General features: G+C 39.2%; 1 protein-coding gene across 7 annotated transcripts in view; it reads right to left on the bottom strand.

Moving 5' to 3' along the window:
* The window catches only part of LOC121629940 (transcription factor 4-like), a 261,687-nt gene that overhangs the window by 34,232 nt on the left and 202,908 nt on the right, over nt 1-24,547 (bottom strand). For all 7 annotated transcript variants that reach the window (XM_041969878.1, XM_041969880.1, XM_041969877.1 and 4 more), the window contains 5 exons: nt 17,800-17,905; nt 14,672-14,820; nt 14,363-14,510; nt 6,051-6,121; nt 5,852-5,930 (listed from right to left, as the gene is read on the bottom strand). In XM_041969878.1, coding sequence (XP_041825812.1) covers nt 5,852-5,930; nt 6,051-6,121; nt 14,363-14,510; nt 14,672-14,820; nt 17,800-17,905 — 553 coding nt within the window. The remainder of the gene's footprint in view (nt 1-5,851; nt 5,931-6,050; nt 6,122-14,362; nt 14,511-14,671; nt 14,821-17,799; nt 17,906-24,547) is intronic.

The following is a 24,547-nucleotide window of genomic DNA, read 5'->3' on the forward strand; positions in this document are numbered from 1 at the left end:
TCATCGCAAAAATGCTAATATCAAGCTTTTGTCTTTGAAAAGGTACAAGTGGTTGATTTGCATGGGCTCTCTGCAGAGTAAACAAGCTTTTTGTCTGTTTGTCTCTGCTTTTGTGCTAGTCGTCACTCATAAGGGTTGCATGTGAATCAACAGGTCTCATTAGCTGGTAGGCAGAGGGGAGACAGCGACTTGTGTGAATTTACATTAATATGAGGCTCTGAGAGATAACAGGCTTGTGTCTGGAGCTCTTTCAATATACTGCAGAGGAGTAACAAAAAGGGGACATAAGAGTGACTACTCAAATGGGCAAGTTGGCAAGCTAACTGCACTGATGCTAGCACTAGAGCTACTAGCAAACCACAACAGCTGTTGCAGAAGTTTTTACCTTAACTTTACATTTTTTTTCTCAGTCACTTAAGATAAACTTGAGCAACTTTTTGAGTTCAGCTCTCCTTCAACTTGTTGGCTTGCTAACTGTGAGCTAGCATCTATTTTCTAGCACTGTTAATGCAATTTTGACAGAAGACAGAGGGGATTTTCACAAAAGCCTTTGTTGTGCGTCAGTAGTATGTAAAAGTGCATAGGCGGCAGGGTTGAAGTTGGGTTGAAACGGGCCCACAAGGAAGTCTTTTTTTTAATATAAGGTGCAACCGGTATGTGAAAATGGCTATATAGACTTATGCCTTACAGTTTTTGTGGATTAATTTACATCAACGCAGAAAAAAGCGGGTTGTGACAGTCAGCAAAAAGCTAAGCTAGCTTCCCCCATTTTGGAACCTTGTTGTCAAAACCCTGTTTCACCCCTGAAGAAAACTTCATGTTAATGGATAACCAGAAAGTTTCTTAGTGTAGTGTTACTATTGGAAAAATGAAAAACTCTGCCTGCTGACTTCCTGTTAACCCCAAGTCAACCTCCCTAGCCAACCCTACACTCTTACGCCAACAGTTATGTGGATGTGTGCTTACCATGGTTGCCTTACCTATTTCGAATTTGTTTAAAGCATCACGTGTGCACTTTCTCAGAAATTAACTCTATATGTTTAAAAACCGCAACATGCAGGTAACCGTATGGGCAGTGTAGAGGCAAATTTGATTGGATGTAAAAATGTCCAAGACAAGACCTGGGTTTAGGGGAACTACAGACCATATAGTCATTTCTGCCATGATCTCAAAATTAACCAAACGGTAACCTCCTCTTTTGTCACTCTGATTATCATTTTGTTCAAACCCTACAAATTCTGCAACTTTGTCCAGTCTGAGCTCTTTAATGTGTCCCCTAGTGGAATCCTTTGGTAACCAGTGTAGTACACAAGCAGGTATGTGAAGTTGTAGTGCAGTGGTTCCCAACCTATTTTCCTTGGGGACCCCCTTCATGCAAATACTTTAAAGCCATGGACTCCCCTGCACCACCCAATGAAAACCATGCTAGGTTATGTGCTGTCAAAAGTGAGATTCTTACCACAAATCATGTATTCTGTATTCAAAGTTAGATTAACAACATATAGCCTTACTTTTTTTCTTAAATTAAGGACATTATGTGGACATTAATCAAAATGGCTCTGAATGTTCAAAGCCTCAGGGACCTCCTGTGCTCTTTTGGGGACCCCAGGTTGGGAACCACTACCTTAGTGTTCTTGGTCAAACCAGCTTTCATCTGACTGACGTTTTATTAGGAATGACAAGGGATGGGAATCTTTGGGCACGTCGCCATTCAATTATAAAACAATTATAGGCGCATCTTTTTTTCCTGTGTGACGACTTGAAACACGTCACATGGTTTCTCTTATTTGTAGTGACAAACAATGAAGAAGAAAACAGGCTTGAACTTACTCTGAAAAAGAAAAATGCATATAGAGCCATAAGAAATAAATGCAACCGATTTGAACAAACGTTTTTTCTTTTCATTTATTTAATGATTAATGCTGTTTTAAAGGTAATAACTAACAGGGTCTGTTAGTTCCAGGTTCAACTTGTACAATAAGGTCATTTAAATTTTTTTTAATAAACATCGAGTCAGTCAGGCCCTCAACTTGCTCCAGTGTTTTCTTTTTGGCCGGCTGTGTATTTGAGTTTGACACCCCTGATCCAGGCGCTGCACTTACACAATGTTGAGTTCTACCTTTTGTGCTACTCAACATGTTATTACTTAACAGTTAAATAAACAGATTTTTTTAAACATTTTTACATCGATTACCGAATCGTCCACATCTGCATCACGACAGATCATAGAAGCAAATTTTTTTTTACCCCTGCAGAAAAACTTGCGTTGGGTGGTTCTGGTGTGCTGGACAGGATAACGATGAGTGTTGCTGTTATGATTAGAATCTGTACAGGCAGATGAAGCTCTCCTCTTTTCTCCTTTAACTTCTTCAGTTTTCTTTTCTCTATTTTCTCTCTCCTCGGGTTGCCCTCATCGCTGATCTCTTCCTCGTAACTCTAAACCCATCTCATTAGTACAGGCTTCTTTTTTCATTGTCTTCCCATTTTTGTCTCACAGTCCTTTTTCTCCCCTCTCCTTTATTCATAGGACATGCTCATTTCCATATGCTAATTAATGAATAATCACCTGGGTACATTCATGTGTAAATACAAACATAAGTATTAAACGGCAGGGTAAATTATTCTGAGTCCAATGCTGTAAAACACCCTCACAGAATTAGCCTTGGATATCAATTTGCATGTAGTTTGCTCTAATAGGCTTCATTTCTAATTTGTAAAAAGTGGAGTAACTCTGACACAATGATAAACACCAATTATGGTTTAGCAGGCAATATCCTAGGCAGCTATAATGATGAAGAGGAGGAGGAAGAGGGGAGAGGGCTTGTGTTTGCAGAGCCGCTAGGTTTGTGAACAATTTGTCGAAGTGGTGCTCATAATTAAAGCGATCAGTCACAAGGCGCGGCGGAGAAATATCAAACAGCATGTACAGCAGCGACAATTAGAGACAAATTCAACACAACTATTATTAGGAAAAGTCATTTTTCACTGTAAGGAGCAGATACAGTTTACAGCATCTGCAGGGAGGAGGAGAATGAGTGGAAATAAGAGGAGGGCTGTGGAGAGGAAACACAGCGACTGAAGGCCTTTCAAAGTTTTTCTATTGTCATTTTCTGCTTTTTCAGTCCAATCCTCGTACATGACCCCTTTCAGAGAGATATATCTTTTGTTTGGTAAACTATTTCACACTGACCTATTAATCATCCATGCATAAAGAAGACGATGAACTAGTGTGTCTAGACAGAACTTAGCACAAAACCTATTTCAAAGAGTATCTTTAGGGAGTTTATAACTACCAGGCTGTAGCGTAGGACGTTTGTTCTAATTTATTTAGTTGCATCTATAAAAAAAAAAAAAAACAAAAAAAAAAACCCACCAAAGATAACAGAGTTTTACGGACAGTAAATATGGTTCTTGTGTCAGAAAGATGGTTCCTAAACAAACTGTTGGCTGAGAACTTGGCTTAAATCAGCATTTAGGAAACTGGACAAGTGGAGGACTAAAGACGAAATGTCAGGCCAAAAAAAGAATAAAATAAAACAAACTAGTGATAGCAGTTGGACAGGATCTGAAAGGGATTTCAGAAAGATTCAGGAGAAAAATTCAGCAAAGTCCTGACAAAACCTGAGCGATGCATCTGGACCTTCAGCTGATCCATCTAGTGTTGGCCAAAGCCTCATTAGAAATGGTCTCCATGGAAACGTGGCTGTCAAGAAGCCATTGTTCAGAAGAGAAACAGGGCGAAAAGGCTGACGTATGCCACATGACACAAGAACTGGACTGAATGTTAATGGCACCAGGTCTGATGGAGGGATGAATCCTCCCCAGAACCCAGACCTCAACATTAGTGGAGCAGTGTGGGATTATGTAAAATAAAGCTGCTCAGACCAAATATTCACTTCCAAGCAAAAAGAAAAAAATAAAATATTTGTTTTGGACTCGTAAACAGTTTCTTATGTTTCATTCAACCACGGTACCTAGTTCTTGTTTTTCTATGAAGTAATTAGGTGTTTTAACAGTACTGGAGTACAGTCAGAAAAGTTCTTCCTCTTCATGCCTCAAGAGCTACTACAAGTGTAAGTCTGTGTTTTTCTCTAAGGATTTTTACCTTGCCTTGTACATTTAGTCGTGTTTGGTACATTAATGGACTAAATACTTCAGGAGTGTGAACCAGCCAATGACAGAGTGGAGCTGAAGACTTTCACTTTGATTTCCAATCATCAACATGGTAAACTAAACAATGAAAACATCACAAGAATCTGGGTGTACAATTAAATAACTCAAGTTAAATATCCCCTAAAGATAAAAATACATGAACTAACAACTCCAGCTACAAAAAAGTTGAGATGCTGTGTAAAATTCAATATATTTGATTCCCAGTAGAACATAAACAACATATCAGATGTTGAAACTGAGACATTTTTCCATTTGATGAGATCATTTTGAATCTGATGGCAGCAACACGTCTGTAAAAAGTAGTTCCAGGGTGATGTTCGGCACGGTGTAAAAAGTAGTTCCAACAAGATGTTAAGCACGGTGTAGCATCCCCTCTTCTTCTAACAACTGTCTGGAAACATCTGGGAAGTGAGGAGACCAGTTGCTGGAGTTTTAGGAGAGGAATGTTGTCCCATTCTGGTCTGATGCAGGATTCTAGCTGCTCTACAGTCCTGGACCTTGGCTGCTTGATTTCTGCTTCCATGATGCTCCAGATGTTGTGTACTGGTGAAAGGTCTGGACTGCAGGCAGGCAAGTTCAGCAGCTGGACTCTTCTCCTGTGAAGCCATGCTGCTGTGATGGATGCAGGATGTGGTTCAGCATCGTCTTGCTGAAACCTGCAAGGCCTTCCCTGAAAGAGACGTTGTCTGGATGGGAGCAGATGTTGCTCTAAAACCTCCATGTACTTTTCAGCATTGATGGAGCTTCACAGATGTGGAAGCTGCTCACGCCATAGACACTAATGCAGCCCCATCCCATCAGAGATGCAGCTTTTCACCTGTCCACTGATAACAAGCTGGATGCTCCCTCTCCTCTTTAGTCTGCAGGACACGCCGTCCATGCTTTCCATAAACTAGTTCACATCTTCATCCAGGTTTCCACTTTGCCTCAAACCATTTTAAATGAGCTTTGGTCCAGAGAAGACCTTTGCTTCTCCTTTTATACCCAGTCATGTTACTGACTTGGTACAAGTTAACCTAATTAGTTTTCAAATGCTCCTCCAGTTGTTTCTGATTTATTCAGATTACCGTTCCTACGTTCAGATGTACAGATGTGTTGCTGCCATCAAATTCAAAATGAGCTCATATTTTTTAATGAAATGATAAAATGTCTCAGTTTCAACATCTGATATGTGGTTTATGTTCTATTGAGAATAAAATATGAGTTTATGAGATTTATAAATCACTACATTCTGCTTTTATTTGCATTTTACTACGCATCCCAACATTTTTTAAACTGGGGTTGTGATTGTTCTTTATTTTGAAGTTGAAAATCAAGAATGAAAAGTCAGTACTGGAGCATAACTTTACAAGCACAGAGGAGGATTCAGTACCTAAAATCTTTTTAGACTAGTTTGAGTCAAGTCCAAAGTAATTTTAGAAAAACTGAGTTGTGAAAAGAAAGTTTTAAAAAGTCCAATTCAATTTAGGAAGGGGGTTCTAGTCCATTCAAGTCTCCTCATTTAAATAAAATCTGAGTCAAATGTGAAGCCAGTTAAACACAAAGCCATGTCTCAAGTCATTCAGGGGTCATTTTAGAAAAGTCTGGAGTCATTAGAGGTAAAAGTCGTCAGTCAGCTCTGCTTCTTCCTTCTCTGTAAACATCAGCTCAGTCCGGACCATGAGTGTGATGAACTCACCTGTGAGGGAGGGCGGGGAGCCCACGGGGGTGGAAGGATTGGATGAGAAGCTGTTGTTCGTGTGATCTGGAGAATAGATCTTTAAAAAAAGAAATAAAAAAAATAAAAATCAGCATTTAAGGTCTAAATCTGAAAGATTTGAGGAAAAGGAAAAGAATCATTAGATAAGTGTGCTTGCATGTGTGTGTGCTGTACTTACCGATGCGAGTGCTTTCCCTAAGGCGTCTCCTGTTTGAGAGCTGCTGGCTGCTCCGCTCTGTGCTCGGTTAGCTGTGACACACACACACACACACACAGGGGAAAAGAGGGATGTATTCTTGTAAATAAGGATGTTGTTAACTACATGTTTAATTATTCAGCCCATCCGCTCCACACCTAAACTGGCAAAACATGTTCATTAAAACTGGGAATTACATCCTCAGTTTGGAAACAGCGAGTCGGATGTTGGCTTCCAATTAAAAAATCAAACTCTCCTGGTTTGGGAATTAATTAGTGTTTTTTTTTGGTTTTAGTCTTAATTTCTTCTTTCTTTCAAAGAAAAGAAGGTTTTTTTTTCATGCAGTTTCGATGGATAATCGATCAGTAAATTGATTCTGTTTGTCCCAAAATCTTGACTTTCCTAAAGATCTCTTCCTGTTTAAGATGCGAATGTGTTAGCTTCTTCCTTAGCTGAGTTCTAATTAACCCTTAAAACTCTGGTAGACTGCCTGAGCGCTTTTGCTTATACTGTCAACAGTTTTACAGGAACGGTAGTGTGTAACTCTGTGGGATAAATTGGGATTGATGTCTTACCCTTTAAGTGATTTACAAAAGTGTTCTGGGCATTTATATCTTGTCCAGAAGGTTCGCAATCCAGCCGCAAAATGTAGTGTTTATTCAGAGACTCTATATGGTAAATCCAGAATGAGTGATTCAACATAACACCATTATTTATGGTAGTTTTGTAATAAAAAATGATCACTATCACTACTATGTTGCTAAGAGACCTCTATTTTGACCAGGAAATAATGATGAAGCCACTTTCTATCAAACTTTCCACCAATCAGAGAGCTTAGATTGACGGTAACGTCCAATCAGGAGCAGCCAAAGATCAACCAGTGAGCAGAAAGTTCAGTGTGTGTGTGAAAAGAAGAAAAATAATGCTCCTCTATGGCTGGAATAAATCCAAGAAGACGTTTCTGATGCAAAAAACGAGCTTAGCTGGAGTTGCTTGTAAGGATCGCAGGTAAATAGTGGCATAAATAAATGGAAATGAGAAGAAAGTGGAAACATGGAAATAGTTTCTGTTGTGTGTTTGTTTCAATAACAATATTTTTTCTCCTGGAAGCCCAACTTGAGAGAACGATGCAGATGAGAACAGGTTTGGTCACTGTTGATCTGTGTGTTGTTTCTACAAAGTTCTGTTAGTAATAAATTCTGCTTTCTTCTTCGGTCGGCCTTTATGCTGCTATATATATTCATACATTCATTTCTGACATGTGAGGCTGTCCTGAAAACATGGGATTAAAAAGGCTGAGCTTCTACATGTGTTTTAACACGAACAGGCCACAAACAGAAAACAACAGCTTGGAGTTTTAAGGGTTAAACTTTAGGTTTTCTCAGCTTCTGCTAACAGATCTCCTGATCACAGAACGGATCCTTATTAAAAAAAATAAATGAAGATGTCCAGTGTTAGAAACAGACATCCATTCACATTTTAACCACCTTGACTTGTGCTTATGTGGACTTTAAATGTGTTTCACACACTTGACGAACGCTGAGGCCAACAGAGGAAGGAAGTGACCTCACAGGAACAGATGAGCGCCCACACACACAAACTCTGACATGCTCACAGCTCATCTCTCCTGATAGCAGATCCCAGATGGAAAGTTTACGCTCCCACACACACAGCAAAAAAAAAAAAAAAAAACATCCTTTCATGGCAAATGAATCCATTACAGAGATTGGCAGGACTGGACTCCTTTAAGCTGCTGGGAGAAGACAGACAGACAGGTAGAGACAGACAGGAGGAAGCATATGTTTTGGGGTTAAAGCCTCGTGTCTCACTCCTGCCACACCACTGGCCTGGTAAACCATCCAAGGGATTACTCTCTCGCACACACACCCACACACAAACTGACTTAATGCATAATTGAGAACATGCGCAGGAGAAAATCTTTTTCATAAATGAGAGCTTAGAGGCACAAAGGAGGAGAGTACTCAGAGGATGAAAGTGATTTTTTATTTTGTTGCCTACGTCCATCACCTCTGAAAAGAGAGAAATCCTACTTGAACTGATGAAATCAGAATGAAATTAGGATTTTCTTTGTTTTTCCCCCAGTTCCCTCGCTGCGTACCAGTCCATAGGCCACAGTGCAGAAGCTTCGCGGTGGAACAACAAATTCTGGTTTGTTTTTATTTGATGGGGAAAATGTTGATATCAAAAGGTGTGCAGCTATGATAAGGTCAGACTATACTAAGTAAGTTATTTTAAGAAGTGACAATATTTGGTTTGAGGGTCTAAATGGCAGTAAAGTTTGACACAATGAATTTGAGGGATTAAAAAAAATAGAAACAACAAAAAAAAAACATATAACATTAATATGTCATATATAAAATTAACATTTGGGTTCAGCATGTTAACATCATAATAATACAATAATTAATAAATACGTACAATTATTTATACTTAGTTTTATTGTAAACACAGCTTTGAAATTCATACTGCTGACTCGGTACCTTTTAACTAATAAATCCTGATAATTTCCTTTCTTTCTATTATGTTTGATTTTATTAATAAGTTCTGATTCACAAGAAACATTCTTGTGCTGCTGTGTGAAGAGAAAGCTGCTGTTTAAAAGCAGCTAATTTAATTTAATGTCCAATGAAACTGTTCATTTGCTAATATACCATCCTCATCCATGCATATACAGAGAAACATATCCCAGCTTTCCTTTACATGATGTGACCTATGTACATTTTTAAATGGGTCACAGCTGTTTTTGATAAAATAAATTATTGTTTTTCATTTAAATGTCTGATTGAGCTCATAAATGAAATTAGATTTTCATATTGTAATTGTTTTTTGTAATTATTTCCTCAGTATTATTTTCTCCTGCCCTCAACCAGGTGAGGAAAAATGGCTGTCCTTCCTGGTTGTGGTTCAGATGGAGGTTTTCCTTCCTGGTTCTGGTTCAGATGGAGGTTTTTACTCCTGGTTCTGGTTCAGATGTAGGTTTTCCTTCCTGGTTCTGGTCCAGATGGAGGTTTTTACTCCTGGTTCTGGTTCAGATGTAGGTTTTCCTTCCTGGTTCTGGTCCAGATGGAGGTTTTTACTCCTGGTTCTGGTCCAGATGGAGGTTTTCCTTCCTGGTTCTGGTCCAGATGGAGGTTTTCCTTTCTGGTTGTGGTTCAGATGGAGGTTTTCCTTCCTGGTTGTGGTTTAGATGGAGGTTTTTACTCCTGGTTCTGGTCCAGATGGAGGTTTTCCTTTCTGGTTGTGGTCCAGATGGAGGTTTTTACTCCTGGTTCTGGTCCAGATGGAGGTTTTCCTTCCTGGTTGTGGTTCAGATGGAGGTTTTCCTTTCTGGTTGTGGTTTAGATGGAGGTTTTCCTTCCTGGTTCTGGTTCAGATGGAGGTTTTTACTCCTGGTTCTGGTTCAGATGGAGGTTTTCCTTCCTGGTTCTGGTTCAGATGGAGGTTTTTACTCCTGGTTCTGGTTCAGATGTAGGTTTTCCTTCCTGGTTCTGGTTCAGATGGAGGTTTTTACTCCTGGTTCTGGTTCAGATGTAGGTTTTCCTTCCTGGTTCTGGTTTAGATGTAGGTTTTCCTTCCTGGTTCTGGTTCAGATGGAGGTTTTCTTCCTGGTTCTGGTTCAGATGGAGGTTTTTACTCCTGGTTCTGGTTCAGATGTAGGTTTTCCTTCCTGGTTCTGGTTCAGATGTAGGTTTTCCTTCCTGGTTCTGGTTCAGATGTAGGTTTTCCTTCCTGGTTCTGGTCCAGATGGAGGTTTTTACTCCTGGTTCTGGTCCAGATGGAGGTTTTCCTTCCTGGTTCTGGTCCAGATGGAGGTTTTCCTTTCTGGTTGTGGTTCAGATGGAGGTTTTCCTTCCTGGTTGTGGTTTAGATGGAGGTTTTTACTCCTGGTTCTGGTCCAGATGGAGGTTTTCCTTTCTGGTTGTGGTCCAGATGGAGGTTTTTACTCCTGGTTCTGGTCCAGATGGAGGTTTTCCTTCCTGGTTCTGGTTCAGATGGAGGTTTTTACTCCTGGTTCTGGTTCAGATGTAGGTTTTCCTTCCTGGTTCTGGTTCAGATGGAGGTTTTTACTCCTGGTTCTGGTTCAGATGGAGGTTTTCCTTCCTGGTTCTGGTTCAGATGGAGGTTTTTACTCCTGGTTCTGGTTCAGATGTAGGTTTTCCTTCCTGGTTCTGGTTCAGATGGAGGTTTTTACTCCTGGTTCTGGTTCAGATGTAGGTTTTCCTTCCTGGTTCTGGTTTAGATGTAGGTTTTCCTTCCTGGTTCTGGTTCAGATGGAGGTTTTCTTCCTGGTTCTGGTTCAGATGGAGGTTTTCGTTCCTGATAAAAGGAAGTTTTCCTCTCCACTGTCGCCTGCTGCCTGTGCATTCTCTGGATGGTGGACTGAATCAAAGAGACCTGTTGGGTTTCCTTAGCTCTGCAATTGTTTTTATGATTAACCACCAATGACTCTTCTTCTTTTGTCTCAAGTGTTGGTTTGTGTGGATGATTTTTGTTTTTAATTCTCTGTTATTATTGTTGTAAACTGCTTTTATATTTCCTTGATCTGCCAGGGACTACAGACGAAAAGTAGCCACTGGCTAATTCTGGCATATTTACATTTTTATGTTCCTGAATATGCCTTGTCCCTTTAAAATAAATAGATTAAATTGGTTTATATGAGCACAGTTCTCATACAATGAATTTGTTTTAACTGTGGATTCTAATTGGACTACATTTACTTGGATGGTATCTGTAAAAGTTTCTTAAGAGGACTGTGTAAATTGGTGCTATGCAAATAAAGTCAGAATTTGTGACATCAGTAAACAAGGACATAATATCATATCATGATCTAACTTGTGATTTACACCACTGGTGGATACTTTACTGGTATATGTTGTTGTAGTTTAGATAGAACAGGGATGACTGGAAATAAACTGTAGTTTGAATCTGATCGGTTGATTTCTAATAAAATAAGTGGACATGTTTATATGTCTTTTGTGTGTTTATCCATCTCAATCTTACATCTCTTACAGCTTCTCTGTAGGAGCTGATACTAACAATCTTTTGCCATGTTTAAGTGTTTGTGTGCACACGTGTGTCACATGTTTCTATTTAAATTACAGCATCATGTTTTTCATTAAGTTCATCTTCTGTTCACAGTCAGCTGCTCTAGTTCATATGTGTGTGTGTGTGTTTAAATGTGTTTCTTATTGCTGTCCTATTTGTTGTATAAGACCCAAAGCAAGACATCCATGTGGTATGATGCGTTAGTGTCGGTATTCTCAAGGTCGGGGTAAATTTTTTTGCTTTGCTTGCATTGTGTTTGTGACGATCTGTGACAAAGACGTTTAGTTTCCAAGTGATTTACATCGTGTGAGTTTGCTCCCAGCAGGAGGACGTGTAACTGATTATGTGGCTGTAAATAAAAATGCTAAGGAGACGAGCTCACAGGGAGGAGCCCGTAAACTCATCTTTGAACGTTTTTACCATTTATTGTTCAACATAAAACGATCCCACTGATTGATTTCTGGACACAAAGAAGAACCCAGAAACATTTCGATGAAACTAAGTTATAATAGCAAAACAATCTTTGGGTGAGGTTGAACCACCGGACTGAAGACAGCAGAAGCTGTACGATCAATACAAACAGTTTCTGATTGCTCAATGATACAGACTCTAAGAATGAGGCTTTTGAGGTGTCTGATTTATTTGGTCTGAAAACTAGTAATAAGCAGAGGTGGATCATCACTGATTCAACATCAGTTAAATGATCAACAAGCCAATAGCATTGATCCATAATAAAAATATTGATCAAACATAAAATACAGTCATTTTTAGGGATGAGAATCACAAATTTGATTTGTTTCTGTCCCGTTAAGAAGACGTGATTGTATTTACTGTTATATAAAAACAAAATAAACGCATTAAAAAATCTGGAAAAAAAACATAAAAGAAAAAGACCTGAATAAGAGCAAATAAAATATTAAATAAATCATTACAATTAATAAGTAAAAACAAACAATAAACAAATAACAAAAAGCAAATAAATAAAATTAATTTGATGAATGAAAGGCCATAAGAATCCATCTGTTATCTGTTCAGAGAATATAAACCTAGCAGAGCTCTTAGATCCAAAGACTGGTCAACTAGTCCAGATCAGAGTCCAAACTAGAGTCCGGACCAGAATCCAGACCAGAGTCCGGACCAGAATCCAGACCAGAATCTGAACCAGAATCCGGACCAGAATCCAGACCAGAATCCGGACCAGAATCCGGACCAGAGTCCGGACTAAACATGGAGAAGCAGCATTTAGCTGTTCTGCTGCAAACAAGTGGAACAAACTGCCAGATGAGATTAAACTTTTACCAAATGTAGACATTTTTAAATCCAGGTTAAAAACATTTCTTTTCTCATGCGCATACATGAAATGTGCACAGTGAGTTTTTAACTTCTCTTGCTTTTAATCATTTTAATGTAATTTATGATTTTATTGTGATTTTTGCTATTTATTGCCGCCTTTTACTACTTCTGAATGCTTTCTTTGCACCATCTGTAATGCTTTTAACGTCTTAGTTAAAGCACGTCGAATTGTCCTGCACATGAAACGTGCTGTACAAATAAACTGCCTCGCCTATAAGTGGTTTGTCCCATTTTAGCAGAAAAACACCGTAAGTCTGAATCTGGAAAAAAAAGCTAAATACTTCATATGGCCCTACTATCGCCTCAGGCTGCTGGGGGACGTCCCGTCATGCTCTCTTGAACTTCCATGTAAAAATATCTGAGGTTGTCATTAATTTGTGTTTGTCTTCTTCCTCAGCAGGAATGCCTGGCTTAGAGTTATGCTGCTTCCTTCCTGGTTCTGCTAGAAGTTTTCCATCCTGTAAAAAGGGAGGTTTTCCTCTCCACTGTCTCCTCATGCAGCTCAGGATGAAGGATTGATCAATAAGAAAGATTCAGTGTAATCCTTTTTATTTTAAGGAATTCTTTAAATTTGTTTTGTTCTAATATCCAGAATGTCTTTTTATAATTTGATTAGCAAAGTGCTGATATCTAAAGGTGTGGTGAATGGATTATTGTGATATCATTTCATATTAATAACTGGCTTCTGAATAAAAGTGAATTGAAATCATGGCAGAATTTGTGATATCAGAAAACACTGAATCATTATAATAGTCTATCATAGCAATAAGTTATAAAGCTTCAGCTCAGCTAAAAAAACAAAATATCAAAGCCCTCAGCTCTATGAGGAAGGATGAGATTTTAACCATCTGATCTCGGTCTTGTCCTCTTCTTCAGTTCCAGGAACTCAGCTATCCCACCTGTTCATGTTCCCACACCTAATTCCAATATTAGATTTACAGTAAAAGACGAAAGAGGGGAGTTAAACAGGACATTCGTCCAAATCATCACATCATGGCTAATCAACACAAAAAGAGAAATTATAAGATCAGAAAACAGCAGACCTTTAAACGTCTCAAAAAGAGGATAAAAAAGTCATTTTTCAAGTTATCTAAAGTCAGAAGTGAGGGATGGATGTTTTCTCTTTAAGTCAGGTCAGGTGGTTCAGACTCTAAGTCCAGTCTGAAGTCTGAAGTCTACAGCCCTGAGACCAGATAGCATAGAAACTTGTTTGTTTGTGGATCCTAACGTCAAATACACTCTCAGCAGACATCACACGCCTTGCAATTAAACATTTACCTCAGTTAAATGCTAGTAGCATGCTAATATGTTCATAATGTCAATGTTAACAGACTGATATACAATCATCAGTAAAATTATGTAATCCTCCGATGCATCGGCTTTGCTGTGTAGTAGGAGCTGAATAATTGTGCTGGTGACTGCAGCATATATGCCACTGTAATCTAGACTGTTAGCATGCTAAGACTGGCTAGCAAGGGCTGAACACAAAGCTGAGTGTAAGATAATCTTAATGCCATGAAGCAAACAGAAATTCTGTAGCTGGATGAAAAACTGAAGCATACATCCTGAGGGGAAGCTAAGCTATATTAAATTTATCCCTCTAACAGGCGCTGAAAAGATTATACCACAAATACATGACATGGTTCAACATGACCAAAGTCAGCTTTCAGCCTCCGGAGAGTTTAAAATCTGTCTTTCATTATGATTTATTTTTGATCCTTTTAAAAAAAGCGTCAGCTAACGTCCAGAGCTGCGTCCCGGTTAAAGATGGGAGGGTACGTCTTTTCTGTCTCCACAACAAGCATCCAAAACAAAAATAAAAAGTCTTTTTTTTTCCTTTTCTTCAAGAGTTTCTACAGACGCAGGAGTCTTACCCATGACGCTGTCTGTGCCGTTGGTGGGGGCGGTACAAGAGGCGGTGCTGTAGTGATTGCCACTGCCCCCGCCGCCTCCTCCTCTGTGGAAGCTGGACATGGGAGGAAGGCTGGAGTTGATATCTGCAGATGAGTGTGAGGGGTAGCTCTGCAGAGAGATGAGCGGAGGAAGGTGAAACTGATTGTCTAGTGACACATTCACAGCTGTGCACATGTGGAGGATTTATAGATGTGTGTGTCGCATCTCTAGATCTTGTCATGAATTAGATCCCTGCATTTGGACACAATCTGATTGGCACTTTGGCTCACCAGTCTGTCATGAGGGTGAATCCCGCAGTAGGAGGAGCTCTGGGAAGGGCCGTGGGCTGAATTCCCACCCCCCAGCATGCTGCCATGGTAACCCTGCTGGCTCATACTGCTACTACTGCTGCTCCAGGGATCACCGCTGTGGTGACCATCTGACAGAAAAACACAGTGAAGATACAGATGAAGAAGAAGCGGGAGGTTAGAGCTGGGCGACATGGCTAACAACAAGGAGATAATCGTGATTCAGAAATAACTTTCGTTACGAAACTAAATAACCTTTTTTATCATCTTTCATGGCATGGATTCCTGTTACGTTAACATCAGATATTGTTTATGAATGGAAAGAGTACCTGTGCATGAAATTATTATTCACTGAATCACACAGGTCTGCTTCACCCCTGAGTTCTACGGCTGTTTGTAGCCACACATCACTTTCAAGACAGCTAGTTCTGGTAACCATTCTGGTCTTTGGTTCAAACAGAACATTTGTGAGACACAGAACAAATGAAAAGATGCAAAATCTGAGTTTAACACCATTAGTCAAGCAGGGTGGAGACAGCCTGATTTTCTGGGGGTGCTTTGGATTTGGGATGTCACATTTATAGATGTTTTTGGTACAAATATTGTCAGTGAAATAATCACAATTATTATGCGTTATTTTTTTTATTTTTTAACAACACTATAAATGCATAAAACCACATCCATAGGTCCATAAGTATTGTTTATTTCTCTTCTGATGCCAACAGAACAAAATACTATAGCAATAAAGTAAAGCGACCACAGAGTCTCATTTAACTAACTTCCCTCTGATCTGTAAACAATAAATACACACTTCATATTAACTCTGGATTTCTCAGAGAAAACAGGTGGAAAAGGCTACAGGACCTCTACCTGGACTTGGAAGGTTTATTTCTGTAAACCACATTACTAAATACTTTGAGTAGAAAATTTAAAAATAGAGGAAAAAACATCTAGCTAGCTTTGACTTCCAGAACAGCTGCTGTTTGACACATAAATAATCCTGGAACAGTGGAAATTCAGAAACAAGATCATATCACAGTCCTGTCCAAAACAATTATGTTTGAATGGCAAGATAATTCAGCAAAAAAGTGTTTGAGACTTGTTTTTTCTCATTTGTATAATGTAACGTTAAGTTAAGGCTGCTGAATTCGTCACGTTGAGCTAGAAGTTGTACACTATTTTAAAAATGGCAAATGACACGGTAACATTTAATTTCAGTGTTGTGTTAGGTAATCGTTAACGTGGCACGGAATGAAAACAAAGCAGAGTCTCCGGTTCTGAACTGAAGTTAATGAGTTAATGTGGCAGAAGCCTGACTGTCTGAGGAAGACCCTCCTGTTAAACTACATACAGTTAAAAAACAGCCATACTGTTTTTTGGAAAACATGAAAAACAAAGAAAACTAGCACACGTTCTCTCCAAGGAAGAAGTGTTGTTCAAATTATCACGGGACCTGCTGTGGCTGACTGTGGCTGACTGTGCCCAACGCTGGCTTGCTTGGGGGGGCTGTGAGCCAGCAGGTGAGTCTGCAGTATTGTTGTCAATGTGGAGGAAGACAGCTGCTGTTTGTTTGCAGCAGAGCTAGTATTGGGTGGTATGACCAAAATGACACTGTATATTCTTTAAAAATTTTAGCGGTTTCACTGTATTTGATGGTATTATTTTGTTCCATGCATGACTGGGTGATTACCACATTTTCCACTGAGAGGCAAATTACTGCAGTATACAGTAAGAATGGCCTGTTCCATTTTACATTATACAAAAAATATTTTTACATCCACAAAGTCATGATCATATCCCTGAATCCATCTTTCGCCATCAGAACAAGGTCACTGATTATCTCCATCCACCTCTGGCCTTATTTTTTGTCATAGTTAAGTAACCATGTCTACAAGCACCTTCTTATTCAAGTGTCCATCTTTTTTCTTGTTTTACTTGAGGATGTGGATCGTAGTTTCAGACATTCTTGTTATTCCAAAGCATGTTTGCATCTAAGGTGCAGCAGCAGCAGATTGCTCAGGACAACTTATTCTGGACATTGTTCTCAGTAAACAGTTGTTTACTGCTCTTCCACATTAAAAGGAACCAGCACACTTCCCTGGTGAGGTGTTCTGGGCTCGTCCCATCAGGAAGAAGCCCCGTGGAAGACTCAGGACTCAGTGGAGGGACTACATCTCTCAGATGGCCTCGGGATCCCCGCTGGGCGAGTGGGAAGAAGTAAAACCGGGAAAGGGAAATCTGGGCTCCTTTGCTTAGGCTACTGCCCCCACTTCCTGACCTCAGATAAGCAGCAAGAAATGGATGGATGGATGGATGAATGGATGGATGGATGGATGGATGGATGGATGGATGTTTTGTCCACATTCAACCTTTTGAAACCAAAGTATCTGCAGACAACAGACACGACTCCATTTTTTTTTGACTTGATGACTTAAAAAAAAAATGGTCATCATGTTCAACTTCAGCATCTGCTGCAGCTTCACTTTCTGAACTTTCTCCATCCATTTTCACTGCTCCACTTCTCCAGTAGCACAGCTGCTCTGTTGCACGTTTAGTGGTGCAGCAGTGAAAAAGGTCCCCCCTCAAAGAGTTTCCCTCCACACTCTCAATGATGTTTAGGCTGGTTAAACCTAAGGCTTTAAAAAACATTTTCTGTATTCGGTATATACAGCACTAAATGATCTAATTTATTATGAACAATCAAAAATACTTCCCAACATTTCTCAGATGGCTTTACTCGCTAGTTTCCTCAGTGTTTTTAGCAACGTTAGCTTTGTTTACTGAGACGTTAACACTGCATGCATCAGGCAGTGCCCTCTGCTAGATCATCAGGTTCACTACTTCAGTTTTCATTTCCTCTAAGTCATCTGTATGCACAGATAAACTATCCTCAGATATTTTTCCCACGTTCCAGCTTCTCTAAAAGTAAGTTATACAATGAATAATTAAATTTTTTGTGGTTGAGAAGCAACTTGCAGTTCAGGGAATTCCAGTTTCTCGGCTAACCAGTGACCACAGAGTGTTGAGGAATCTATGGTGGGAGGTTTGATGAAAAACAGGAACTCTTTATGTATGTGTGTATGTGTGTGTGTGTGTGTGTGTTTGAGTACCTGGCATAAAGAATGAGCTTGGAAAGCCAGCGCTGGGAGGTTTGGAGGAGGGATAACCCGGTGAGTCCCTGTTGTAGTCGGCTGTACTGGCAGATGGAGCGTATACCTGCAAGACAGGAAAACACAATGTCAAGTAAAATCTGAATTTCTATCGTCTCATTTTCCTCTCTGAGGCTCAGCAGGAGTCCGTCTCAGACAGGTGGCGATCATCGACACTTCTTCAGTTCAGTTAGACACTTCGATATGAGGCTTCCTCTACCTGACACCTAATCTTTCATCACATATTTTCACTTCACTTCACTTTACCAATTAAAACAAAACAAACAAAAGAACAGCATTTTATTTATTTAGTTATAATTTGACATGTATGTTTAAAAATTCTATTTACAGCATGCCTTTGTGTACATGTGATCATAGCGTGCGAACACTCAGCCATGACGGTTGCTTGCACTGCATGACGCAGACCCTGACACAGCTGTTCAAAGCTGCTCTCCTCACTCCAATTCACAAGAAAAGAAGAAAACTCTCTACAGCTACACCTAATCTACCTCCACCCCCCCCAACTAAAGACAGAGGTTGCTTTGTTAAATTTAAAGTTTTTGCATATGAATAGAAGACAGATGTGGTTAAAAACAAACCTGATGATAAAATGCAGAGGGAGATGAAAAAAGCTCTTGGGGGCATCATAAAAAGTATCATCTCACTTCCCACACTCCCTTAGAGAAATGATTAAAGACAGAAAAACAGCTTAAACAGTTTCTGTCACACAAAAGCTCATGAATGTTCCTGATTTTGTTTCTGATTTAACTTTAACTTGTCCTACAGCGTTATGCAAGCTCTCTTAAAGCAAACCGTCCAAAGAAGAGGAGAGAGGAGCTGACAGCATGCTGTCCTTTAATCAAAAAACCTCATCACAGTGATCTTCATACAAGATGTGTATGAGAAAAGGATCAATGGATGAGCTGAGGTCATGAACGCCCCTTAGGACTCCATTCTTTGTCATCTGGGCTTCAACGTTTCAAATTTAAAGGATCATGTGATCAAGAGCTTGTTCAAAGAATGAGTACAAGTTTTTGGACTGGCCCTCATTTGTTTCTGTTCATATTCACTTTACAGCACATCTCTGTCAGCTGGATGGATTTACCAATCATTATTGGATTTATTACAGAGTGTGAACGTACGTGGTGACATCACTTCCTGTTATTTTCAAAACATTCATGTTTGTTGAACATGGCAAAGCCCATGATCTTAGCATTAGCTGTTAATGTGAGAGGTACTAAAGGTCCTAAATAGCTTACAGGTGAATGTATGAATGGTGAATGAAAAAAATCTGAATTTGGCATCATCTCAGCGAGAGAAGCTGATTGTGATGGACATATGCAACCTTTCAATTGTGTGTATATATATATATGTAGAGTTACTGTTTTCACCAAAAAAGGAATATATAAATAAAATCGACCTCTGAGTTTTATGGATCGATGATTAATTCAATGTGAATCAATTCAAATTGGTTAATTGTTTTTATTAAACTCAGCTCTAGTGGGATTTTTTTTTTTTTTTTTTGCAACTGTTTTAACAGTTTGGGAAGATAACAGGAGTTCAGTTTTAGCCTCGGCTGGGACGGGGTTCGAACAGCGGCCTTTCTGTGTGGAGTTGCATCTTCACATGTGGGTTGTCTCCAAAACTCCTCCTACAGTCCGATGACACACGTTAGGTCATTTGGTCACTCTAAACTCCCTAGGAGTACATGATTGTTTGTCTCTCTGTGGTGGCCCTGTGATGGGCTGGTAACCTGTCCAGGGTGTACCCTGCCGCTCCAGCCCCCTGCAACCCTGAACTGGACTAAGGGGTATAGAAAAAAAAGAATAACCAGTAATTGAACTTCTGTTTCTTCCAATAACAGCTGCATCAGATCCTAGTGGCCTTGGGTTGATGATATTTCTTCCACGTCTAACAGCAAGCCATTTCTCCTGGCCAGAGCCACATACTGTCTCACACACACCTGTGTTTTGGTTGTATTTACCCACAGTGCCATGCACTGAACCCATAATGCACTTTGCCTTGTAGTCCCGCATTTGTAGGCGAACTGAGATCGCTTCTTTGATTCAAATCAGAGCTTGCACATTCACAGTTCCCTAAACGACTTTCCCATCAAACAAACTAGGATTCAAATAAAAAAGGGTAGTGTGAACACACCCTAACTGTAAGAAATCTAACTGTTAATGTGACTATTGTGTTGTTATGTTCTTGTGGTGGTCAATTTAGCATTCTGTTTGCAAACCGCCAGGAAAAAAAACAAGAGAAGAACACTTTGCTGGGTTCTGATTCGATGTGTGTGGTGCTGTGAGATCTGATGCTGATGACGTACAAATAAAAGAAACATGCAGAGGGAATAAAAAGTTCTCTTCAGTTCAGTTTTCTTGAAGGTTTTCAATGTTCAATGGAATTGGTTGTGCTTGAGTTTACGAGTCAAAACAAGAAGTGTTTGAAGCAGAAACTCATCCAGCAGGGACTCTGGCAGGAAAAGCTCCAGAAGAGGGGCTTCTACATTCACTAATTATCTTACTTTTGATGTCATAAAAGGTAAAAATTGACATTTTGGATTGAAGATACTTTAGATCAGGGGTGTCCAGCTCAGGTCCTCGAGGGCCACAATCGTGCAGGTTTTCCTTGCCCTGCTCCAAAACCACCTGACTCAAATTAATGAGTAACTGTGCAAAACTTAATTGGTTGTTGGATCCATTTCATTTGAGTCAGGTGTGTTGAAGCAGGAAGCAGGACAGCGGCCCTCGAGGACCAACTTTGGACACCCCTGCTTTAGAAACAACCATCCAGTGCTCATTCTGAGTACAAGACCACTGTACTAGTGTTTCTTTTGGATTCTTAACATTTATAAATTTTAGATTTCAAACAAACTTTGTAAACATTTAAAATTCACTTAAAGTATCCATAAGTTGCATTTACAGAAGCAAATCTAGCCAATGCCCAAACACAGTCCATCAAATCTTGTAAGTCAGTTGCAGCAAACTAATAGTTTCCAACACAATTCACTTCCTAAAAACAACAGAAACAGCAACACAGTTATAAAGGCCAAAAAAATCAGGACATCTGAGCAGCAGGGAACTCTGGGAACTCTGGGAATTGTGGGAATCGATCACTAAGATCAGGAAACACTGTAACACACAGATGTACTCACACAAACTAGCAAATATACAAAGTACACAAATGTAAGCTCAGAGAGGTTACTACCTTCCCACAATGCACCTTGCATATGTTCATGCATCCATATTGCTACGTTTTCACACAGTCACACACATACACACACACACACAGGGTCTGTAGAAGTCATTAGGGATCAACTACAACCCCGTTTCACTTCCTCCTCCTCCTCTTCCCCTTTGAGATCTGAATCTATGCTCTGATCACAAAACCACATTTATTGACCCAAAGCCTGCACATGAATAAAAAAACACACATATACTGAAACACACACACACACACATGCATGTTGATCCTGCTGAAAATATTTAGAGTTATGTCTCATGCATTGCCGGCATATTTTCCCAGTGAATGTGTTGTTAGGCTGCTGACGACAGGCTGTGATTTGTGTGTGTGTGTGTTGGAGACAGACGGGGACAGGTGCAGAGTGTGCTCAAGACACAATAACAACCTCACTTCCTGTAGTCACACATATGCAGACATGGAAGTATCAGCTTTCCCACAGCTAGCTCACAGACCTTCAGCCAATCAGAGACAGTCTCAGCTATGTTTTATTTTTTCTGACCGCGGACTGGCCACGAACCACAAAATTAACAATAAAAAGACAGATGCAAAAAAACTAATAATGTAGGTCTAAGAAGTCTATTAAATTATCCCCTTACATGAACTCTAAATGGAAACTCTGGGTCTTCTTTTTTCACAGTGAAAAACTTCCAGACCAAAGACATGTTTCCCAGCAAGAGTCTGTGGCTTTTACTCTGTACGTCTGCTGTGTTTACTCACTAAAATGAACAAAAGGAAAATAATTCATATTAAAAAACTTTATTATTATGATCATTTAAACCATGTCATTCGTTGGACCACAATAGAAACAAACAATAACTGAGGGAACTACATCCTCTGATTTCTATTTTATATGGTTATAATAACAGAATTACATCTACTCCATCCATCCATCCCTCCATCCATCCATCCATGACACTTCACCAGTGCAACACATAGCGAGATATAATATTAAGTGTTAGGATAATTGATTCTTTTTTATTGTTTTTATTATTCATTTTATTATTGTTTTAATGAACACTGATATGTATCCATGAACCAGACAGTTGTCGCCTTCGATGTCGGCTCTTCCCATCTTTAAAGTGTTGGATTGTTTCCACCAACAGGGGATATGAGCCGTTATTCTGGGGAAATTTTGGGAACTGTGTAAACCAGGGGTGTCAAACTAATTTTAGTTCAGGGCCCCACACAGTGCAATTTGATCTCAAAGTAAATTTTAGCAAATAGCTAAATGTTTCCATTTGCCTTAGTGTAAAGAAGTTCTTTTTTAAGGATGTTTACATGTAATAAACTATTATTTTACAAAAACGTGAGCAACGTAAATGTTTTTGAGAAAAATAAGTGCAACTCCAACAATATTTAGCTTCAGTTTATCATTTACACATGCATTACAACTTATAGATCACAATTAATCTACAAGATCACAAAATGTTTAATAACAGATATCTGCAACTGAAAACTACAGTATTTCACATTACAATTAATGTAACTTTTCAAGTGCTAAAAGTGATTTTATCTGTACATTTATATGTCAGTATAAATATGTCTTAAGTTAACAATATTAATTTCTACGATGTCTTGTCTAATATGGATCTCTTTTCTTATGTAGTTCCCCTTTCTTTTCCTTTTTTTTTGTCTAAACTGATCACCTGATATGTTCCCTCTCAGTGGACCCATTTCAAATAAATAAAAAACTGTTCAAATGTTTAAAAAAGAAACATGCATGTCTCTGCACTGTAGGTGGAAATGGAAGCACCTTAGTGAAAGACAGACGGTAACCACCAGTACTAACCACCAAACCGCTGTACCTCTCAGACAATATATCCACTGATAGAAACTAGTCAAACAAATTCCCTTAACAGTCATAAAACAAACCAGATGAAGCAGCCATGCTCTGTGATGAAGCGGTGACAGAAACTCAGAACAGAAACCAGCGTGGTAAAACAGGGATCTACAGCACAACAGAACCCTCCCGACAAAGTTCACGTGGTTGTGTAACGCTTGACAAATTCAGAGAATCTTCGCAGAACATGAAACATCACAGATCTCATCAAAGCTTGTTCTACGTCGCCTTTGGCACCAAAAGAAAAAGCATTAGGCCACATTCCTCTGGAAACTTATTCCTCATGGAGCTGAAACACACAGAACAGACAGCTGACCTGACCCAAACGCCCAAAACCAACTCACACTATTTAAAATCACAAGTATTAACATGTTCAGTTCCTCAAGACTCATCAGTCAACAGGAGGAATGATAAAATGGAACGAGAGAAGATACAATTAATTAAATACATTAATAAAATAAGTAATATAAAAATACAACAGTAACAGCACATAAAATAATATCAAGAAGCACTTTGTAGAAAATTTGCGACAATAGGCATCGAGGGGTTAAGTATAAGAAGTAGTGCACTAACCAGTCACAATTCAAAATGCTCTTTAATTCCAATCAATAAACCAACCAGAAGAGAACAAAGACAGTTATCACAATAAACAATTAAAAAACTCAACAAGAAGGAAGTTAGTCCTTTATCGAATGTGTATGTAGACAAATACACGAACATCACATTTTTGGTTGTCGGCAGCATAACAACTCCTTTTGTGTAACTGGAACTTGATGTACACAAACCAGTCAAACCAGAGCTCGGCTCCCAGGAGGTTAAAGGATTGTCAGAGATCCAGTTCAATGATAAAAAAAACGAAAAGAAAAGACAAAAAACATGCTATATCGAGTTAGTAATGAATAAATGATCAAAAAGTAAAAAAAACAAAGAAATATAACTAAGAACAGTAACAAAAAACAAATTTTTCTGACAGACTGTCACTTTTAACTAGTTGATGGAAACACTGGTGGCCTCGAGGTTGTTTTTCCGTTCGAAAGAGAGCGTGGAAAACAATAAACACAGTCGAATGAAACGCTTCGAGCTGGATGCAGATAAAAAGACAGTAAACGGAAACAAAAGAGAGAAAAATGCAAAGGGTGAAGAAAGGAAGAATGGGAAGGCTTATAGTCTTTTGTACAGTGTTTGATGCTTCTTCTCCCCAGTTATTGTCTCCAAATATGGGGAGCATCTGTTCAACCTTGCTGTCTGCACCTCAGCTCTGACTGGAGGAAAAAGGAGTAAAGGGTGAAAGCCAGGAGGGATCAGAGAAGTCTACAAGAAGAGGAGAAAATCTTGGCAGTAAAGCATGAAATGCTTACACAACATAATACTGTTATTTAAAAGTGGTTAAACTGTGCTGATTGTGTTTTTCTAGGTATCTATTCCTTAAGCAAATCACACGTTTTACAAAAAGTGATGCTCTGAGCTAAATGCTAATGTTAGTATGCTAACACCTAAATGAGAACAAAGGGAATATGCTGATAACCTGCATGTATGGTGTTGATTCTGTCTGCAAACTGTAGCAAAGTAGAGAAAAGATAAGGGAAGGTAACTAAATTATTGGATACATGATGCCAAATGACT

Source organism: Melanotaenia boesemani, chromosome 19, assembly GCF_017639745.1.
Source record: "Melanotaenia boesemani isolate fMelBoe1 chromosome 19, fMelBoe1.pri, whole genome shotgun sequence".
Lineage (NCBI taxonomy): Eukaryota > Metazoa > Chordata > Actinopteri > Atheriniformes > Melanotaeniidae > Melanotaenia > Melanotaenia boesemani.